The sequence below is a fragment of the Dipodomys merriami genome, unplaced genomic scaffold (assembly GCF_024711535.1).
Source record: "Dipodomys merriami isolate MVZ:Mamm:240054 unplaced genomic scaffold, mDipMer1.0.p SCAF_52, whole genome shotgun sequence".
Classification (NCBI taxonomy): Eukaryota; Metazoa; Chordata; class Mammalia; order Rodentia; family Heteromyidae; genus Dipodomys; species Dipodomys merriami.
In genome coordinates this window covers 5,537,895-5,557,667 of record NW_027206091.1, presented here as the reverse complement: position 1 = coordinate 5,557,667, position 19,773 = coordinate 5,537,895, and the positions used below count along the sequence as shown (strand labels likewise).

General features: G+C 52.0%; 1 protein-coding gene across 1 annotated transcript in view; it reads left to right on the top strand.

Annotated features, from left to right (window-relative positions):
* Positions 1 to 2,696: 2,696 nt before the first annotated feature.
* Pepd (peptidase D) overlaps positions 2,697 to 19,773 on the top strand; it is a 90,986-nt gene continuing 73,909 nt past the window's right edge. Inside the window, exons 1-6 of the mRNA XM_069998567.1 lie at positions 2,697 to 2,767; positions 6,961 to 7,144; positions 8,718 to 8,845; positions 15,113 to 15,176; positions 16,810 to 16,857; positions 17,419 to 17,480. Of these exons, the coding sequence (XP_069854668.1) occupies positions 2,751 to 2,767; positions 6,961 to 7,144; positions 8,718 to 8,845; positions 15,113 to 15,176; positions 16,810 to 16,857; positions 17,419 to 17,480 (503 nt within the window). The 5' untranslated portion in view covers positions 2,697 to 2,750. The remainder of the gene's footprint in view (positions 2,768 to 6,960; positions 7,145 to 8,717; positions 8,846 to 15,112; positions 15,177 to 16,809; positions 16,858 to 17,418; positions 17,481 to 19,773) is intronic.

Here is a 19,773-nt window from a genome sequence, read left to right as displayed (position 1 = left end):
ACATGATGTGGGATTCCTGTGCTTTATAGCCCTAGGGTGTGGCCTCAGAACAGGGAGAATTATAGCTGTCATAGCCATTGTGTATGCGCGCATGCATGCACATACCATATCAGGGCTTAAATATAGGGTTGGATGCTATCCCTTAGCTTTCCCCCTCAAGGCTTATGCTCTAACCCTTAACCCATAGCTCTCCTTCCAGTTTTTTGTGGCTAATTGGAGGTAACAGTCTCATGGATTTTTCCTGCCTGGGCTGGCTTCGAACTGTGATCCTCAAATCTCAGCCTCCTGAGTAGTTAGAATTGCAGGTGTGAGCCACCAAGTGCCTGGTCTAAAGTCTTCGCTTTCTCTTCTGTCCTAAAATTCTCTACCACAGGCACTGGGCTTCTAGAACTCATGCCATACTAAGTCACTCGGTGGAATCATGGGCCACAAATCTCATGATCCAGCATCTAGGCTACTCCAATATGGTCCCATAAAGCTCTCAGCAGACCAGAGTCCTTGATGAGCCAAAAGAGATGGACGGACCTATGTTCCCCCTAGCTCTTCTCCCCATGGCTCCAAAGGTGATTCATGACTCAGGGCAGGGCCAGGCTATCTCCGGATAACCAGCAATCACCAGGGTCCATAGAGATAGGAGAGAGTGTGACCTGGATGGAAGAGCGAGCAAGAACAGGTGGCACTGCCAGCCCAGCTGTCACGATGACAAAGGAGTCTACCTAGGATGATACTCCCTCCTCAGGTGTCTGGCTGGGGGAGAGGTCCCTCGGGAGAACAATGATGCTCTGGTTACTGGGCTGGCACAACATAGTCAATCTCCCAGCTACCTATAGGCCATCCCAAGGGCAGATTGCTTTACCAAGGCCCTGCATTGCCTTGGAGGAGGCAATGTCATAGTATATAGGCTGCCTAGTATTTTTTTTTTCTGAGCTGATTTACACACTCCCACTCCAACTCTGTAAAATCAATCTTCTCCCAATTGCCTCCTGGCTCCCAGCAGCGTCCGGGTCTGCCCTGCATGAGTAACTACGTAATCTTCTCCCACACCCTGAGTGAGCGGCTTCTCCCAGATCTTTGCCAGATTCTCTGATGGGCAGGAGAAGGGAACAGGAGTTTCTGATGGGGAAGGACTGAGGGGGAAAGCAGGCTTATGAAACTATTGGCAGGCCCCTCAATATTACTTACTGCCCATGGACAAGGTTGTTCTATTCAGTGGGTGGGAGCTCACCCCTTATTATTTTGTAAATATTGAAGATAACTACATCTTTTATATATTAATAAGTACACACAGCTGGCAGTTGGCTTAATTTTGGCATATTTCATGTCAAAATAAGTAGTAGTGCTGTGATTAGCTGGGGGCAGGTTTTCCTTTCACAAAACCAAATTATTATTGTTATTGTTATTTTAATGCCCCTTATAGTCGATCATTGGTAGCTCATACCTGTAATCCTACTCACTCAGGATGCTGAGTCTGAGGATCTCAGTTTGAAGCCAGCCTGCACAGGCAAGTCTGAAATTTATCTCCAGTTAATCATCAAAAAACAGTTAGTTAGCTGGGTGCTGGTAGCTCACGCTTGTAATCCTAGTGACTCAGGAGAACTGAGAATCATGCTGAGAACTGAGGATCACAGTTCAAAGCCAGCCCAGGCAGGAAAGTCTGTGAGACTCTTATCTCCAATTAACCACCAGAAAACCAGAAGTGGTGTTGTGGCTCAAAGTGGTAGAGTGTTAGCCTTGAGCAAAACAGCTCAGGGACAGTGCCCAGGCCCTGAGTTCAAGCCCCAAGACTGATTTTTTTTTTTTAAAAAAGCAGTTAGTGGAACTGTGGCTCAAGTGATAGAGCTCCAGCCTTGAGGGTAAAAACTAGGGGACAGCACTCAGGACCTGAGTTCAAACCCCAGTACACAAACAAAAAAAAATGTCCCTTATTAGGGAAGGAGTCAATTGTTTTTGTTTGTTTTGTTGGTCCTGGGGATTGAACTCAGGATCTGGGCGCTGCCCCTGACCTCTTTTGAGCAAGGCTAGTGCTCTACCCCCCTGACCTCTTTTGAGCAAGGCTAGTGCTCTACCACTTTAAGCAACAGCATCACTTTCGTTTGTCTGGTGGTTGGAAATAAGATTCTCACAGACGTTCCTGCTTGGGCTGGTTTCGAACAGCGATCCTCAGATCTCAGCCTCCTAAGTAGCTAGGATGACAGGTGTGGGCCACCGGTGCTTTTCTGAATTGAGTCTCTTCACTGAAATAGCCACAGCATAAGGGGCAGAGAGTGTTAGCCAAGTTCTCAAAGACAGGCCCACTTGGGCCTTTCGGCCTCAGTTTCCCCATCTGTATAATGGTCTTAAGGATAGAGCTCCCTCGGTTATCTTCAGCCACATTGCCCCGCCCCTGACTTGGCCATAGTCCGGCCCCACCCACCAGACCACCAGTTGCAGACCAGGTCCGCTTCCCTACTGAGACTGGCCCTGCCCACTCCAGGCCCCGCCCCCACACATGGCCATGGCCCCGCCCCACCCACCAGACCACCAGTTGCAGACCAGGTCCGCTTCCCTACTGAGACTGGCCCTGCCCACTCCAGGCCCCGCCCCCACACATGGGCCCCGCCCCACCCACCAGACCACCAGTTGCAGACCAGGTCCCGCCTCCCCGGCACTATCCCCGCCCCCTGCTCCGCCCCCCACCTCGCCCCCCCCACTAGGACCCTCGCCGGGTTCAGCTGACGCGGCACTTCACGTGACTCGGGTGCTGAGTAAACATGGCGTCCTCCGCGCGGTGAGTTCTCGTTCCTCTCCCTCGCTGTCTCCCGCGGGCCCCGAGAAGGTTCGGTCGGCGTTCTGGGCTGGACAAGTGGGTGACAGCCCCAGGCAGCACGCCGCGGGGCCTACCTCGGAACGCGGGGCAGCGAGCTCTGCTCCCGGCCTGGGCCGGCGCCGGTGCCCGCCGCTCCCCTTCACTCTCCCCGTGGCCCATGGGCCCCCGGGGGCTGCCGAGGCCCCGGCCGCACGCCTGGGGCGACCCCGGCCAGTGCGGGTGCTCTCGGCCACGCCCCTCCGGTCGGCGTGGGGGGGGACGCCTGGTTCCCCGCCACGTTCCTCCTGGAGGGTGGGGGACGGTGTTGGAGGTGGGCGTGGACTCGCCCCACTTTCCCCAGTTAGTTCTGGGGGGCCTCCGTGTCATCCCTTCAGAGAAGCCTTCCCTGAGCCCCGTTTTCACAGCTCTTCGTTACTACCTAGTAAGCTTGTATTTCAACTTGCTGCCTTCTTACTTAGAAAGAAAGGCAGGGCCTGACTCAGGTTCTCAGAGCTCAGTGCATTCAAGTAGTGGCCTCATAATTCTACAGAATGAAAAAAAAAAAAAGAGTGAATGGTGCTGGTGAGGACAGATGTGGAAATGTTGGGAGAATGTCATAGAGAAAGGGAAAGCTGAGCTGAAGTTGAACTGTTTTTATTTTTTCAAATTTGGTTTTGGGTCACTTTTGGGGCTTGAACTCAGGGTCTGAATGCTGTCCCTTAGCTTTTCTGCACAAGGCTGGCTTTCTACCACTTGAGCCACAAATCTGCTTCCTGCTTTTTTGCTGGTTAATTGGAGATGAGCGTTTCATAGACTTCCCCGCCTTGGTTGGTTTTGAACTTCTAGATCTTCAGATCTCAGCCTTCTGAGCAGCTAGGATTACAGGCATTACCCACCAGTACCTAGCAAGGTTGATCTATAATGACAGAGTTCAGAGGGTCCTAGGGACAAAGAAGAGTGGGGGTACATCCCTGTGTTAGAGTGTGTGGTGCTCTGGGTGTCCTCTGTAGACTTTCCTGAGTGGCTGGAAGGCTTGCAACTGTAGCTCCTCCTGGCTTAACTTCCCAAATGGCTGGATTACAGCTGTGGGCCATTGGATTACAGGTATGGGCTACTGCACCTGGTTGGAATCTACTTCTGAAAGAGCTTGCTTCCCTGGCCTCTCAGATCAGTGGGAGAAGGTGTGGGCCTGGTAGTGTAGGGTGCTAGGAAGGTCAGGGTTACCAGAGACAGCACCCCAGATACCAGTTTGGGAAGCAAGGTCAGTATAGGGAAACTGGAAGTGGAGGAATGAATAATTTGGGGAGGTGAAGAGAATGGCAGCAAAGGTCTCAGTTGGCCTCCAAAGGCTGAGAGAGCCTCAAATGTACAAGTCAAACATCTAGTGGGTGCCTACTGTGTTCTAAAAACAGCACTGGGCCTATCCTTAGACCATTGGAGCAGATGGACACAGAGGACTCCGAGTCTGTCTACTACCTCTTGTCTTGGCATGTGCCAAGGAGGGACATGGACTCTGAGGTCAGTTAAGTGCAGGATGACCTTTGTGCTTGATGACCTTTAGTACCAAGCAACGAGCCACACTTCAGGTAGACAACTGTGTAGACAGAGTCCCAGTAGGGAATGAGGGAGTTCAGAACCCGAGCTTTGAACCCTGCCTGTGATCTTGTCTGAGAGAGCAGAGAGCAAAAGATGCAAGCTGCCTTCTGCTTAACCCTAGGCTGGAGGCCAAGGGTGGGGAAACCAGGGAGCCTATGGGTCTGTTGGCTCTATCTGGCCTGGCCAGGTAGTCCTAGGGAGTTTGAGGGGCTGAATTTGGGCTTCAGTGCTCCAGGATAGCCTATGGCCTGCACCTCTGTGCCTGCTGCTTTCCCATAAGTACAGAAGAGCCAGGCTGGGAACTGGCTGGATGCTGGAAGGAGGATTCTTGAGGTAGTGCTGGTTGTCTGGGTCATCATACAGAATGGGTGAGGGGGTAAAACATAGGTCTTGGAGAGGGACACTATTGGAAAGGAGGGGAGGCCTGGCAGTATGGGGAGTTTTCAGAGCTTTTCAGGGCTTCCTAGCCACCCTAGGCTAGTGTGGGGCTGCCCTTTAGAACCTTTGTGTGTGTGTATGTGTGGGATTATCTTTGTGCCAGAACTGGGATTTGAACTCAGGGCCTGGCTGTTATCCCTTAGAATTTTGTTGCTCAAGGCTGGCCCTCTACCACTTGAGCTACAGCTCCACTTCTGGCTTTTTGGTAGTTAATTGGAGATAAGATCTCATGGACTTTCTTGCCTGGGCTGGTGACCTCAGAGTTGCTGAGATTACAGGCATGAGTCACCAGCTCTTGTCTCCCACTCATTACCTGAATGGTGCTCTGGGAGTTGCAGAGCCAGCAGGGAGCAGTAGATGACCTGCCCTGGGTGTGTACCTATTGGACCATATGCAGTGCTGAAGTCTGCATTCTGAAGTGAAAGTGTCTGAAAGAAGCCACATTCTTGGTCTAACACTGGTCCCACCCGAAAGTGAATCTTGTGCTCTGAGCAAAGGCTTCATATTAGCCCTGAAGGCCTGGGGGTGGGGTGAATCTATGGGAGCCAGATTGACACTTGAGTGTCTCTTTGCCTTCTCCAGCTTTTCTCCAGGCCTAGACCTGACTCTACGCAGTCCTGTCTTGTGTGTGCTTGAACTTCTCAGCCTCCTCAGAAGAGAGGAAGATGGGAATGAGGAATGCTGGCTAGGTGCCTTGAGGCCCTTTCTAGCCAGGATGGACTGCTTGGCCTTAGTGGATGGTTTGGTAACTGGACCATCTATGCCAAGCCTAACCCTAGGCTGGAGGCCAAGTATGGGGAAGCCAGCTAGGTCTTGGCTGGCCTCTCTTGGTGGGAACTTAGCAATATTCAGAAGTGGCTTCACGTTGTATATAGTTTGGGAGTCTTGTTCTGTTTTGTGCCATAGATCCCATAAATACCAGTACAAATCTATGTACCTAACTTGGTCAGTGTTGCTACAACAAAATACTCGAGACTGGGTACAGTTTTATACGGTGGAGAAAAAAGGGATTTATTAGGGCTGGAAGGTGGCTCAGTGGTAGAGTGCTTGCCTTTTATGCATGAGGCCCTGGGTTCAATTCCTCAGCACCACGTAAGCAAAAAAGAAAAAAAAGGGATTTGTTTTGGCTTACAGTTGTAGAAGCTGTGCATCTGGTGAGGGCCTCATTCTGCCTTACAGCTTGGTGTTGTGGCTGGCGTCACATGGTGGAGGCACGTGTGGATAAGCGCCTTGTATGGAAGTGGGGCCACATGGCAGGAGGATCCATTCAGAAAATGATTGTAACAACCCATTTGCATTGTAACCATTCTGGTCCTGTAATACCTAGTCACTCTAATGAGACAAATACAAATTATAGCCGGTTCTGGGGCTTAAACTCAGGGCCTGGGCACTGTCCCTTAGCTTTTTTTTTTTTCCTGCTTAGTGAGAGAGAAGAATTTCATGGACTTTCCTGCTTAGGGCTAACTTTGAACCTTGATCTTCAGATCTCAACTTCCTAAGTAGCTAGTATGACAGATGTGAGCCTGGTCCGTGGTTTCCTCTGTTGCTTCTTGGAATAGAGTCCCTTGGGCTTGGGTGTTAGAGACTGTGCTTTCTCACTTAGTACCTGCTGGGCCAGTAGATTCACAGGTGTCACCAAGATGAGCCCATACATCCTCCTGGCTGAAAGTGGCACACAGACCGGCCTGACCTGCTTGATCATCTGACTGCTTGCCCAGCCTTCCAGGAGGAAGGAAACACATGTGCAGGAAGGGGTAGTGAGGCTGTTGCCTGTGGGTGCTTGGCCCTTTCTGGCTTGATAGCCTAAGGGTCTGCTTCCTGTCCCATAGGGCTGACAAAGCACCTTCTGATGGGCACAGCCAGAAGCGTAGCCCATGTGTCCTCTAGGGGTGGCACACTCAGCAGATATTTATTAAGTTCTTGCTCTGGCTGCCAGGATGGGGTGCCCCTCTAGAAAGCATATCTAGCTGTGTGATTCATAGTGTCCAGTGCATCTTTCTGTTCCTCAGGGATGACAGAAAGATAGTGTAATTGAGGGACAGTGTACCAAGAAGGTCCAAGGCCCTCTCAGCAGAGCCAGAGCTGGGGTGGTAGCAGTGTTAACTGGTCTGTATGTTGGCCTTGTTCTTTTGTCTTCATAGCCCTTCCTTCTCCCTGGGGAACGAGACCTTGAAGGTGCCACTGGCACTCTTTGCCCTGAACAGGCAGCGCCTGTGCCAGCGTCTGCAGAAGAACATGGCTGTGCAAGCCGGCTCGGTTGTGCTGCTGCAGGGTGGTGAGGAGATGCAGCGCTACTGTACAGATACCTCCATCATCTTCCGTCAGGTGAGGCTCTGCCTGCCTCCTGTCCTCAGGGCAGGCTGTGCAGGTCAGGGGCAGTGTCTCTGAACCCAGGAGAGGCCAGTGTGGGGATAGGAAGTATACAGATTGGATGAGGTGACCCGGCTGAGAATTGTCAGCAGCACTGGGTCCCCAGGAACAACACTTGCCCAGGAAGCCAGGGAGGGAACCGAGACCCACAGAGGAAATGACCTGCCAAGAGGCAAAACATCTTTTGATTCTATACTTAGTTCTCTTTTTGTCCCTGCTGCCTGGTCCAGAGCTGCAGTCTCACCACAGTGGGAGCTCTAGAAGCTTCCTCAGGGGCGGGTGGATCTAAAGCCACGGCCATCCAGCATCTACTTCAGCAGGGGACGGGAATGCAGAGCTGGAGGAGGGATCTAGTTTAGAGAAGATGAGGCAAGGGCTGGCCTCCCCAGCTGGACCCGACCCCAGCTGCCTCTGCAGAGCACAGATGAGCTGAGATCCTCTGCCAAGAACAACCTTAGTTCTTGGCCAGGAAGGCATTCCTGCCCAGAGGGCCCTTTCTGTCCTCAGAAGCCATATGCCTATAGTCAAACAGTCAACATTTTTTTTATTTTCTTTTTGACCAGCCCTGGGGTTTGAACTCAGGGCCTGGGTACTGTCCCTGAGCTTCTTTTTGCTCAAGGCTAGCACTCTACCACTTGAGCCACAGCGCCACTTCTGGCTTTTTCAGTCTATGTGGTGCTGAGGAATCGAACCCACAGTTTCATGTAGGCTAGATGAGCACTGTATGGCTGAGCCACCTTCCTAGCCCAACAGGCAACAACATTTTTTTGTTTTGTTTATTTTTGTACCAGTACTGGGGCTTGAACTCAGTACTGTCCTTTGGCTTAAGGCTGGCGCTCTACCAGTTGAGCCATACAGTTCCACTTCTGTGTTTTTGATCGTCAATTGGAGGTAAGAGTTTCCCACATTTTCTTGTCCAGGCTGGCTTCGACCCATAATCCTCAGATCGCAGCCTCCTGAATAGTTAGAATTACCAAGTGTGAACCACTGGCTTAAGGAAGGTTTTGGTTTTTTTTTTTTTTTTTTTCCCCTGACTAGTCTTGATGCTTTTCAAGATTTATGTATTTGTCACTTAAAAACCAATCTCCTAAATTCAGCTGTGGGCTTCCTGACTAACGTTATTCTGGGCTCATCTCAGAAGAGCTCCTCCTCCACTTTGTACCTTGCTGACGCATTTTAGCTTGATTCTTGCTGCTGAACACTGACGTCATCAGCTACCCCAGGGAATAGGAGGAGGAGTAAGAAGTCCTGGATGGAATGAGGCATCTGGCCTGGTGTCTGACTAGTGCTTGGAGGCACCTTGTCGTGTACCTGGCACATGCACCTGTACCACAGCATCAGACAGGAGTGGAGATCCATGGTGTAGCTAGGTGGGCAGCTCACAGCAGAGAGGTGGGCTGCACAGGGCTGGTGGGGGGGACAGTTTCCAAGGGGGGAAAGGGATGCCTGGAAAGAGGATGTCTTCACTCTGGCACTTCCTGTTTTGGTCCTGGTCCCTGGGTAACGAGGTTCCCTGTTGCTGCCACAGGAGTCCTTCTTTCATTGGGCATTTGGCGTCATCGAGTCAGGCTGCTACGGTGTCATTGATGTGGACAGTGGGAAGTCAACTCTGTTTGTTCCCAGGCTCCCTGACAGCTATGCCACCTGGATGGGAAAGTAAGGAGCAGTTCCCGTGTCATCATTACCATGGCTGCAGATGGTCACTGGCAGGTGGGCCGGGGTGGTCAGGAGGGACAGAGTAGTGGAGTTACTTTGACCACAGTGGGGCAGTCCCCCTGTATGTCCTGAATGGGTATGGTGTGGGGGCCTGAATGTGCCTGTTGGTACATCTGATTGGTATCAGAGAGGGCAATGGTGGTAGTGGGACTTTCTGAGGTACCTCACTCATTTGCAGGCGTGCCTCAATGCCTGCCTCTGGCAATAGATGAGTCTGTCCTCCATTGACTCCTCTGTGAGACAAGGTGGTGGCTCTCCAGCTGTGCCCTGTAACCATGTGGGCTCCGAAGCTGGGCCTCCCACATCCTCCATGGCACCTGCCAGCTCCCAGGGCCTCTAGGAGCCGTTTCTGCTCACTCACAGTATGGAGCAGAAGCTGTGCTTATCCAGGAGGTTTGAGGTGATCAGAGGACCCCGCCTTCCAGCCTGTCATTTCTGCCTGGAGAGTGATTATTCCAGGCTAATGTATAAATTGCAGTCTTTGCTGCCCAGCGCCCCAGAATGCTCATTATCAGATAGGCTGGCATGTCTGTGGCTGCTGTGAGTGATGGGCTACCTGCTAGGAGGATGAGGGTCTTTGTGGAGGGTCAGGGCCTCACAGGGCGGGCCACACCTCCTCTGCTTGCTGCTCTGTCCTTCCTCCACAAACCTGTCTGTATGGATTCAACAACATCTGTGGTGACAATTCTACCATCTTGGGTGGGGGGTCCAGACCCACATATTGCTGGCCAGGGCTTGGCAGGGCTCTGGTATGTCCTTGGGCCTTAAGCTTTGTTGTAAAGACTCAGCTTCAGCTGAGCACTGATAGTGGCTAACACCTGTAATCCTAATTGTTCAGGAGAGATGGAGAATATAGGGATCATAGTTCAAAGCCATCCTAGGCAGAAAAATCTGTGAGACTCCAATTAACCAGCAAAAAGCCAGAAGTGGAGCTGTGGCTTAAGTGGTAGCATGTCAGCTTTGAGTAGAAAAAGCAAAGGGAGAGCACAAGGCCCTGAGTTCAAGTCCTAGTACTAACACACACACACTACCACCACTACTACCAACACAAAACAAAAACAAAGACAACAAAGCAAAACAAAACCCCAAAACCTCAAACAACCCTCAGCTTCAGGCAGAGTTGGCATCAGAGAAGAGGTGGGCTTTGCTCCTCCTGGAGGATCTTGGTCCTTTGGAAGGAGTGTGGTCTAGCTGGCTTTGTGGGTGGGGAAGGTTGAGATTCATTGAACCATGTTTCTTAGGTCTCAGCCTCCTGAGTAACTGGGATTACAGGGTGTGAGCTTCTGGTGGTCCAACTTAGGCCCTACCTTTAGACTTTGCTACATTGGGGATCTAGCCTTCAATTCCTGACTCTGGGGGGGACACTCTGATACCTAGTAACCATAAAACCTTGGCAGCATTTAAGAGCTGGTCTTACAAGAAAAGTCTCACACAATTCTTTCTCCAAAGAGGCGTTTACAAGGGCAGAGTTATCAGTGGAATGTCTCTCGAGTGGTTGGGACCCCCATTCCAAGTGGCCCATGGCTCTGAATGGTACCTGTGATTTTGACCTGGCTGCTATTTCAGCCTCATGGTGGCCTTGCCTCTTGGCTTACCATGATGTTCCACTTCTCAGAAAGTCAGCTTAGCAGTCAGAGCACATACCTGTCCAGAGACGGACAGTGATGGTAGAATATGGCTTCAGGTCAAGTTTCATCAGGGCCCTAACTGTCTGGAAAGGTAGAGGGGCTCTGGGTATATCTCCTATCTCTCTGTCTACTTCTTCTTATGAATTCTTGGTGCAGGCAAGAAATGGGAGTACCTATCTGAGAGTTGAGGATGGATGTCCTCAAAGCTGAGGCTTTGAGAGGAGGGTCCTGGCCCTGCCTTGGTGACTGTACCATTCCAGTGGCTAAGCTTGAGTGGATGTCACTCCTCACCCTCATCTAAGGAACCAACTGGCACTTGACTTGAGTGAGGGCTTAAAACCCAGGGCCTGATTGGTCAGAAAACAGCTGCTAGCAGTTGGTTTTCCTGGAGTGTACTCTTCAATAATACAGTAATAATATTCTGTACCTTGGACACAGCTGGGTTCCACAGAGGCCGTTAAAGCGCTCCTTTAGTCTGCCCCTGTTTTGCAGACTTGTGCAGACATACAGCCTGGGGTGACCTTGAGTCTTTGCCGAGTTGGTCTCCCTGGTGGGAAGGTTCCGTGTGCATGCTGGCAGGCTTGACCAGACAGCTTTGGTCCCAAGGGGAATTCTGGCCCCACAGCCAGGATACATTGCAATCAGCAGGGTTTTTCCTTTCTGTGCTCTGGGGTGGCCCTCTCCTGAATCCCCCTGGTCCTGAATCTTTGGGAGAGAAGGCTTCACTGCAACAGGGTAGTGCCAGACAAAGGGGCTGGTTGTCTGGGCTGGAGTTTGGGGAGTGGCTAGATCTGATGTGCAAGCTGCTTCCAGACGGTGTCGTAATCAATAGGGCATCAGGAGAGAGGCTTCTGGGATTACCTGGCCTTTGCAATCAAAACCCACCAGACTGAGCATTTGACCTTCAGCTTCTCAGCTTCCTTCTGAGCTTCTATCTGATGGCTTTTGAAAATCCATCTGGCAGATACTACAATCCAGAGTCACCCGGGGAAACAACTCCCCCGCCTGTAGGATCTGCCGCCTCCTGCATGAACCGTCTGTGTTGCTGTTAGGGTTGCAGCCGCTGCTGGGAGGGGGCGGGGGGGATGGGGGGGGGCGCGTGTTAGAGCAGGTGGATGGTAGCTTCCAATTCATTTTTGTTTGGAGTCTTTGCTCATAAAAGTGTGAAGGCTTTTTGACACGAGAGCGTTTCCCCGTCACGTTCGATCAGAATCGGGTTTAGCTGATGACAGCCTTGACTGTGAGATGTCTGGGGTCCTCAGAAGAGGCAGGAAATTGCCTCTGTGATTCAGAGCCCTGGACAGCTTTGAGCTGGGGGTGGGGGGGGTGAGGGGGGCGGGGTAGGGAGCAGCTTTGGACCAAGGCCTGAAGATCCTTTTAGAAGCTCTGCTCTAGTCCCTGGCCAAACAACCAGAGACAGTGAGTCTGGCCTAGGTTTATGGGGAGGCAGTGCTCAACGCCCGACACCCCCCCACCCCCGCCCCCACGTCCCCCTCCAAATACTTGCCTGGTCCTTAGGCTGCACAGGAGGGATGGCCAAAGAAAGTGCCCCAGGGCTGGGGGCTCCGACCCTCTGCACTTGGCTCCTTTTAGTGTGTGTGGTGGACATGTATGGTGGGGTGTGTAGCTGTGGGCATATGGGATATGTGTGGCAGGTGTGTGATGTGTATACGATGTGTGTGTCTAGTTTTGCCTGACATTTGCCTCCAGGAATACATCTTGGATCATGAGGAAGCTCAAGGCTTTCCCCCAGCCTCTTTCTGGCCTCAGCCTTGCCCCTTGTATTACCAGGGAGGGCGTGGGGCCCACTTTGAGGGGTACAACCTTTCTTGAAAGAGGACTGCCAGGATTCTTTTGGTTCTTCTTGAGCAGCCTACCTCAGGGAACTCCCGCCCCGCCATCCTAGAAATTGCCAGAGTCCCCAGCCAGGCCCTCCAGAGATAGCGCTGATGTGGTCACACGCCAGGAGAGGTCTCCAGGATCGGGCAGGAGGCGCCCGCGCTGCACTGGAGAGGGCTGCTTCTCTCTCTCTGACAACCTAATGACATCTTGAAATGGTTACTGACTTCCACTCTGCCACGAGGGCTTGCCACGTTCCGCTGCCCGCAAGCAGCATGAAAGGCAGCTGTGTTGTTGGGAGCTGAAGGCAGGCTCGGGCCGCTGGAAATTGATGGTGACTGGTGTAATTTGGCCTTATTACTTATTCATTAACCGTATGCAGGTGGTCAGCTAGTCGTCAAGCCTTGCTCTTTGAAATTTCATTTTCTTGAGGGCCCCATCCTGTCTGTAGCATAGGACATTAATTTAACGCCCCTTTCCCACCTGGGCCCGCCAGCAGGGTGTTGGCGCTCACTATACCAGAGCAGGCATCAGTCCTGCCTCCAGGTGCCTGGAACGCATCCTGCTGGCAGAGTGGGCTGCTTAGGTCCTGGGGATTGAGATCCTGTGAATTGAGGGGACTTCTGCCACAGTTGTCCCTTGCATTGAAAATGTGAAGGTGGGTAAGCTTCCTTCTTGACTCATCTCTCTTAGACTGGTTTTTTGTTTTTTTTTCTTTTTTGTCAGTCATAGGAATTGAACTCACTGTCCCTGAGGTCTTTTGCTCAAGGCTAGTGCTCAAGGCTAGAGCCACAGTTCTACTTCTAGTTTTCTGGTGGTTCATTGGAGATAAGAGTCTCATGGAGTTTCCTGCCTGGGCTGGCTTTGAACTGTGATCCCCAGATCTCAGCTTCCTGAGATTATAGCTGCAGGCCACCAGCGCCTAGTTTAGCTTTTTATGCGCAAGGCTGAAGCTCTAGAACTTGAATCATAGCTCCACTTCCAACTTTTTTACTGGTTCATTGTAGATAAGAGTCTCACAGACTTCCTGCCCAGGCTGGCTTCAAACTTGTATCCTCAGATCTCAGCCTCCTGAGTAGCTAAGATTGCAAGCATGAACCAGTGGCACCTCTTGCTTTTCTGGATCATGCTTTTATGCAATCTGCAGTATCTACTCAGTACTGGATAGTACTGCTCAGGAGTAAAGGGTCTTTGAGCTCCCTGTAAGCCAGCCCTGCAGCAGAGCAGTTTCTATCCAAGCTGCTCCTGACTAGTTACTAGAGGCTGTGCTAATGGAGGTGTCAGACATTGGCCATTTAACTTTTGAGTCCTGTCTCAAATGCAGAAGCTGAAGTGACTGAATTGTGCAAATTTAATTAGTGATGGGAGTTTGATGGTCAGTGACCACTTAGCAAGACCAAGAGGGAAAAGAAATGAGAGGTGGTTGGGCACTGTTGGCTCACGGCTGTAATTCTCACTACTCAGGATATGCTGATATCTGAGGAATATGGTTTGAAGCCAGCCTGGGCAGGAAAGCCTGTGAGTAAACACACACACACACAACACACACACACACACACACACACACACACACACAGGACTGCCACCCAAAACACACACACACACACACACACACACTCACACACACACACACACAACATACCCAGGACTGCCACCCAAAAAACTCAAAGAAGCGAAAAATGTTCTGGGTAGTAGTGAGATGAGTTCCTTGGCCCTAGTGGGTTTCTTCCCTGGCCTCGATGGCTCTGGGCAGCTCTGAGCTCTGTTACTGGCCCAGAGCCCTGTGGTCTGTACCTCTGGAGTCAAGTGTGGAACATTTGGGTGGAGACCAGGGAGAGCTGGAGGACTCCAGTTCTCAGACTGTCACAAAGAGGGTGGTGTAGGCCACAGAATCCTGTAATTCTCTCTCTCTCTCATTTGATCTGGGGCTCCCCAGTGCTTCCTTATCTACATGCCTGAGGGCTCAAGAAGGGGAACCTGGAAACTGTCTTATGTATGTTGCCTGAAGACCTCTGTTAGATGTCACACCTGCTAGTGGCAAGAGGCTACCACAGTCTGGGGCGGGGGGGGGGGGGAGGGGGGTGGTAGTAGGAAAAGGATGGGGGTAACTCCCCTGGTGATCTTGGCTGGTGATGGCCTCCCCTGGTATGGTTACTGCCCTTCCCTCTGACTCAGCTACCCACCTGGGGTAGGGGGTGGAGGCCTGTTGCCCCTGGGAGGGGGCAGGGGGCATTGAAAGGTGGGTCTAGGCCTCTACCTCCACTGTACTGTATCTTCTCCCTGGCTGATTTTCCAAATTGGATGGAATAAGCTTGAATTGTTTTTCTTACCTTATTGAGTTATATTGCAATCGACAACTTGAACATGTCAATTTGCTAGGTTTCCTTGAAAGGGACTCCCTGGCAGGTTGGGAGGGGGGAATGGAGCTTGCTTGTGCCTGAATGTAGGGGGCACACTGACTGACAGCCCATGGGATCTCAGTGTCTGTAGATGGAGGGACACTGAATGATGGGGTTGGCCGGGCTCGGTGGGGAATGGAGGAAGGAGGAGGCAGGAGCAGTTCCAGTGATCGCCTTGTAACTGGGTGCCTTGTCTTCTGTGCTGAGGCAGACCTGCTTAATGCTATGCCAGTCTGACATGTGGGCCTAGGGTTTTGTGGCCTGGGTCCAGGGGGCAGGAAGGGGGTTGTACTGAGTCATTGCCATGCCCTGATCCTGGGTTCCTTGTGCTTTCCTTTGAGGATCCATTCTAAGGAATACTTCAAGGAGAAATACGCCGTGGATGACATCCAGTACGTGGATGAGGTAAGTAGCTGGGGATCTTCACTCCTCCCACAGCCAACCACCAGCCCCCCAGCAGCACACCTGACTATCCTAATCAGGGGGCAGGCAGGAAGCCTATCTCAGACCTCCCATCTGAACAAGCCATTCCTGGGCTAGGCAGCACCTCTAGTGCCATGGATTGCAGCCACTGAGGTATAACAAGGGATGTGGCTTACACACAGATGGACACAGATCTGTCAGTCACTGTGGGTTTAGACTTGGCCTTCATTGTTGGAAGGCCTCTCAGAGGTCCTAGTCAGTTACAGGTTCACTGTCAAATTTGTCTGAGGCAGGCGTCTCTGGGTATCTTCTACTTGTGCCCACACTGCTCCATCTTGACTGCCAGAGAGACTGGACTGCCTGGGAGATCGATGCTCACCATGGCCTACCACAAGACAGAGGCACTGGTTTGTCAGAACTGTACTGTAGTCGTGTGTGCCAGGCTGCATTTCAAGCTTATGACTCAGATTTTTTTAGGGTGTACTAATGGGTCTCTGTGGAGAAGGAAGATTGGGGGCTGCCAGGCCAGGAAATGTTTTGCAGTTGTGTTGGTAGCCAGGGTCCACTCAAGCCAATGGGATCAATAAAAGACGTCCTGCCAGGCAGGCAGACATGTAGCGGGCCTGCTGTGTCGGGCCTTGATCTGCCTGCACACCAGGCAGCATGGCAAGGGTGGCTTTCTCCTCTGTTGTTCCTAACCAGCACGTCCGGAGAGTCATTGTGGAGAGAAAAAGCATCAGCCCACACATTTGTTATCCAGTTCCCTCTCCCAAGGACAATAGCAGATACAATCCCCAAGTGCCTGCTCGAGCCGCTTCTGCTACCGTAATTGACGGGATCGTTGTGCATTGATGAATGCAGACCCTTCACATCAGTGAAACAACACACTCAGGGCCTGACACTCACAGCTCTGTTCGTTTTCCTAAGCCCTCCCCACTTCTCCAGGAGGAGCTGGGAGGGGGAGAAAGGGCCTCAGCCAGGCTGTTCACAGGCTCAGGGGCTTAGTCATTCTCCAAGCACCAACTGAGTAAATGCTTTTTTTTTTTTTTTTTTTTTGGTCAGGGTCCCATGGACTTTTTGCACAGTCTGGCTTTAAACCACAATCCTCTGATCTCGGCCTCTTGAGTAGCTAGGATTACAGGTGTGAGCCACCAGTGCCTGGCTATATATGCTTTCTGATCCAGTTGCTCAACTGGGTCGTGTGTGTGTGTGTGTGTGTGTGTGTGTGTGTGTGTGCGCGTGTGTGTGCGTGTGTGCGTGTGTGTGTGTGTGTGTGTGTGTGTGTGTGTGTGTGTGTGTGTGTGTACTGGGGCTTGAACTCGGGACCTGGGGACTATCCCTGAGCTTTTTTGCTCAAGGCCAGCACTCTAATGTATGAGCCATAGCTCCACTTCTATCTTTTTGGTGGTTCATTGGAGATAAGATTCTTATGGGCTTTCTTGCTTGACCTGGCTTCAAACCTTAATCCTCAGATTTCAGCCTCTTGAGAGGCTAGGATTATAGGCATGAGCCACTGGCATCCAGCTTGTGTGCTCATTATTAAGTAATGGTGGCTTATCAACTCAGTTACACTTTGTGGCTGTTCTAAAGTGCATTTTGCTTTCTGCCTTTTCAGATTGCCAGTGTCCTGACATCACAGAACCCCTCTGTCCTCCTCACCTTGGTAAGTGGCTGGTGTTCAAGAACCAAGAGTGCTTAGCACTGGGGAGGAATTTCCGAGGGTCATGGGGGAGGAGCAAGACATGAGAGGAATCATCACCACCACTGTGCTAAGTACAGAGACTCAGTCCAAATGACTGACCCTGTTGGAGACAGGAAGTGCTGTGTCCTTTCTATAGGCCACAGTGGGCACTTATGGCTTTTTGCTAGTTAATTGGAGATAAGAGTCTCACAGACATTGCTGACCAGACTGGTTTGAACTGTGATCCTCAAATCTCAGACTCCTGAGTAGCTAGCTGGCTATCCATTGTTTTAAGAATGGTTTTGGTGGCAGCGGAGGGGGCGTTCTGCTTGTTGCTTGTGGTCAGAGGTGGCCCAGTGTGTTTTATTAGGGTATATGTTTGGCTGGGACTTCTTTGTCAGGCAAGGCAGGAGAGCAAGGGTTGGCTAGTTGGAGTGGGGCTTCTTGTTCTTACTGTCCTGAGCCTGGCTGGATAAGACAGGCCCTCCAGGACAGGCACTGGGGACCCTGTATCTGTTCTCACATACCCCTCCCCCCCTCCAGCGTGGTGTCAACACAGACAGCGGCAGTGTCTGCCGAGAGGCATCCTTTGAGGGCATCAGCAGGTGAGTCCAGGGGCCCACGGCCATCTCTCCATCCTGATCTTTACCCCAGTCTGCACAAGCATGTCATGTATAGGAGATTTCTAAAGATTGCCTTGATTGGGTGTTGTTTTGTTTTCCTTTGGGGATTGAACTCAGGGCTTTTTGCTTATGAGACAAGTACTCTACTACCTGAGCCATGCCTCCCATTCCTTTTTACATTGGTTATTTTCAAACTAGGGTCTGGCTTTCCACTGGGTTAACCTGGGCTGCCAACTTCCTACCCTGGGGGTGACAGGCATGTGCACTGCGCCCAGCCATTGTGCTTCCTCATAGCTTGGATTATACAGGTGCTCAACACTGCCTAACCATTGAGTGAGATGAGGTCTCTTGAACTTTGATACCTAGACTGTCCTTGAGCCGTGATCCCATGATCCCATGATTTCTGCCTCCCGAGTAGCTAGAATTATGCACCCACCAAGACTGAACGTTTTGAGGAAATGTTGAGAAAACGACTTTGCCTGAATTTACCCATCAATACTTTCAGGAGCAGTGCCCCTAGCACTGTGTTCCTTGCTCCCTGCACTATACAGACCTGCCCCTTAATCCTGCCCACTCACCTGCCCTGGCCAGCTCTCATCAGCAGCTCCCCGTGTGCCCTGCAAGCGGCAGCTCACTCTTCTTGTCAGCCCTCACCCCCATGACCCTCAGAGAGCACTGTCTGCTGGTTATGTGTGTGCTCTTCCCTTCCCAAGGCTGGCCGGTGGCTGGTGGCCGGTTCTGGGGGCAGTGGTGTGTCTATGGGCCTGCCTGGCAGGGCTGTTCCTGCTGTAGACGAGGCCTCATGAGGAGACCCCTGCTCTGTGAGGCTGCCAAGGGTAGATGTGGCCCCCCCCAGCCCTGATCCTCAGTCTGGACCCCTGCACGCTCCCCCACCACCCATCTTCCTAGCCGCTGTGTCCTCTGTTGTCCTTTGGTGGACTGAGGCAGTGGTAGAAGATGCGCCTTATAATTATGTATGAGCTGGCTCGTGCTGTGGGACCGTGCATGTGTGCGGTGGAGGGGTGATTAGGAAGGATTATGAGCTCATGAATATGTATCAATCTCCCCCCACCCCCATGATAACAGCTATGGGGGTAGAGGAGCAGGATCGGGTTTGCTGCTTTGTATCATCCAAATCTCTGCATCCTCTCCAGAGATTGCCCAGAGCAGCCTAGTGGTGATATGCTCACCACTAAGGAGCTGTGTCTCTCCTCAGCCTCAGATGCCCACATTCAGGAACCCTGCTCACCTATCTCATCCAGCACCACGGATGTCTCCACCAGATCTCTGAGGCTGGGGTCTGCCTCTTGGGAAGGGTCCTGAACTGGGAGGGGGTGCCCTAGTGATCACCACATTGGCTCTGTGACCTTGAACCCCATGCGTAGTCATGCTGCCGGCCTGCTGGACTCCAGCATGGCTGACTTCCTGCATGAATACCCCATGAGGTGTCATGGAGATGCAGGCAGAGCCCCAAACTGCCCCAGAGCCATAATCACTGCCAGTGGGGAAAAGAAGTGGAGGCTATGTTCCCCACTCCCCATGGGGTAGATTTTCCTGCTATGAACTCTGGCTTTCCTTTCCAATAGACAGACCCCTCAGCCTCTGTCCCCTGTGGGTCCTAAGACCTCCCCCCTCCCCCAAAGACCTTATCTGAGCCCTGAATGAGCCTATGCCTTGCAAATGTCAACCCTGTCCAGTCAGCATTCAGATACTGCAAGAGAATGCCAGGGACTGCCTGAATGCCACACCATCCCTCCCAGCTCCTGGCTGCACCATCTGGTCCAGCCCAGGCAGAGGCTGGTTTCAGAGCTGCACAGGCTACAAATTTATTGGGCTTGGCTGAGCTGGGAGATGCCCTCTATGCCCAGTGCTGGGTGGACACATCACCACACCCAGATGATGGACAGGAGCTCAGGTCTGCCCAAGGGAGAACCCTCACACTGGTCTCTCTGATCTAGGGTCTCCTGGTTGCTTATGGTACTGTCCCCGCTCTTGGCTCCCTGGCAGGCTTGTCCCAAATTTCACATCTCATTGTGTAAACTCACAGGGCTGGTCCTCTGGGACAGGAATCTTCAACCAGTGTTCCCTACTTTGCAGGCCATGGATGCTGACTTGGAGGTTCGGCAGGTGCCCCTCTCCCACCTCCTTCTTGCACATCTGGATTGCTGGGCTCTGAGTCCAGCTTGACCGCCCCCCCACCCCCTTCCCGGCTTCCTACTCACCCAGATGTCCAGCACCCAATTCTGTCTTCCTCCCGACCTCTGAGCCAGGCTGG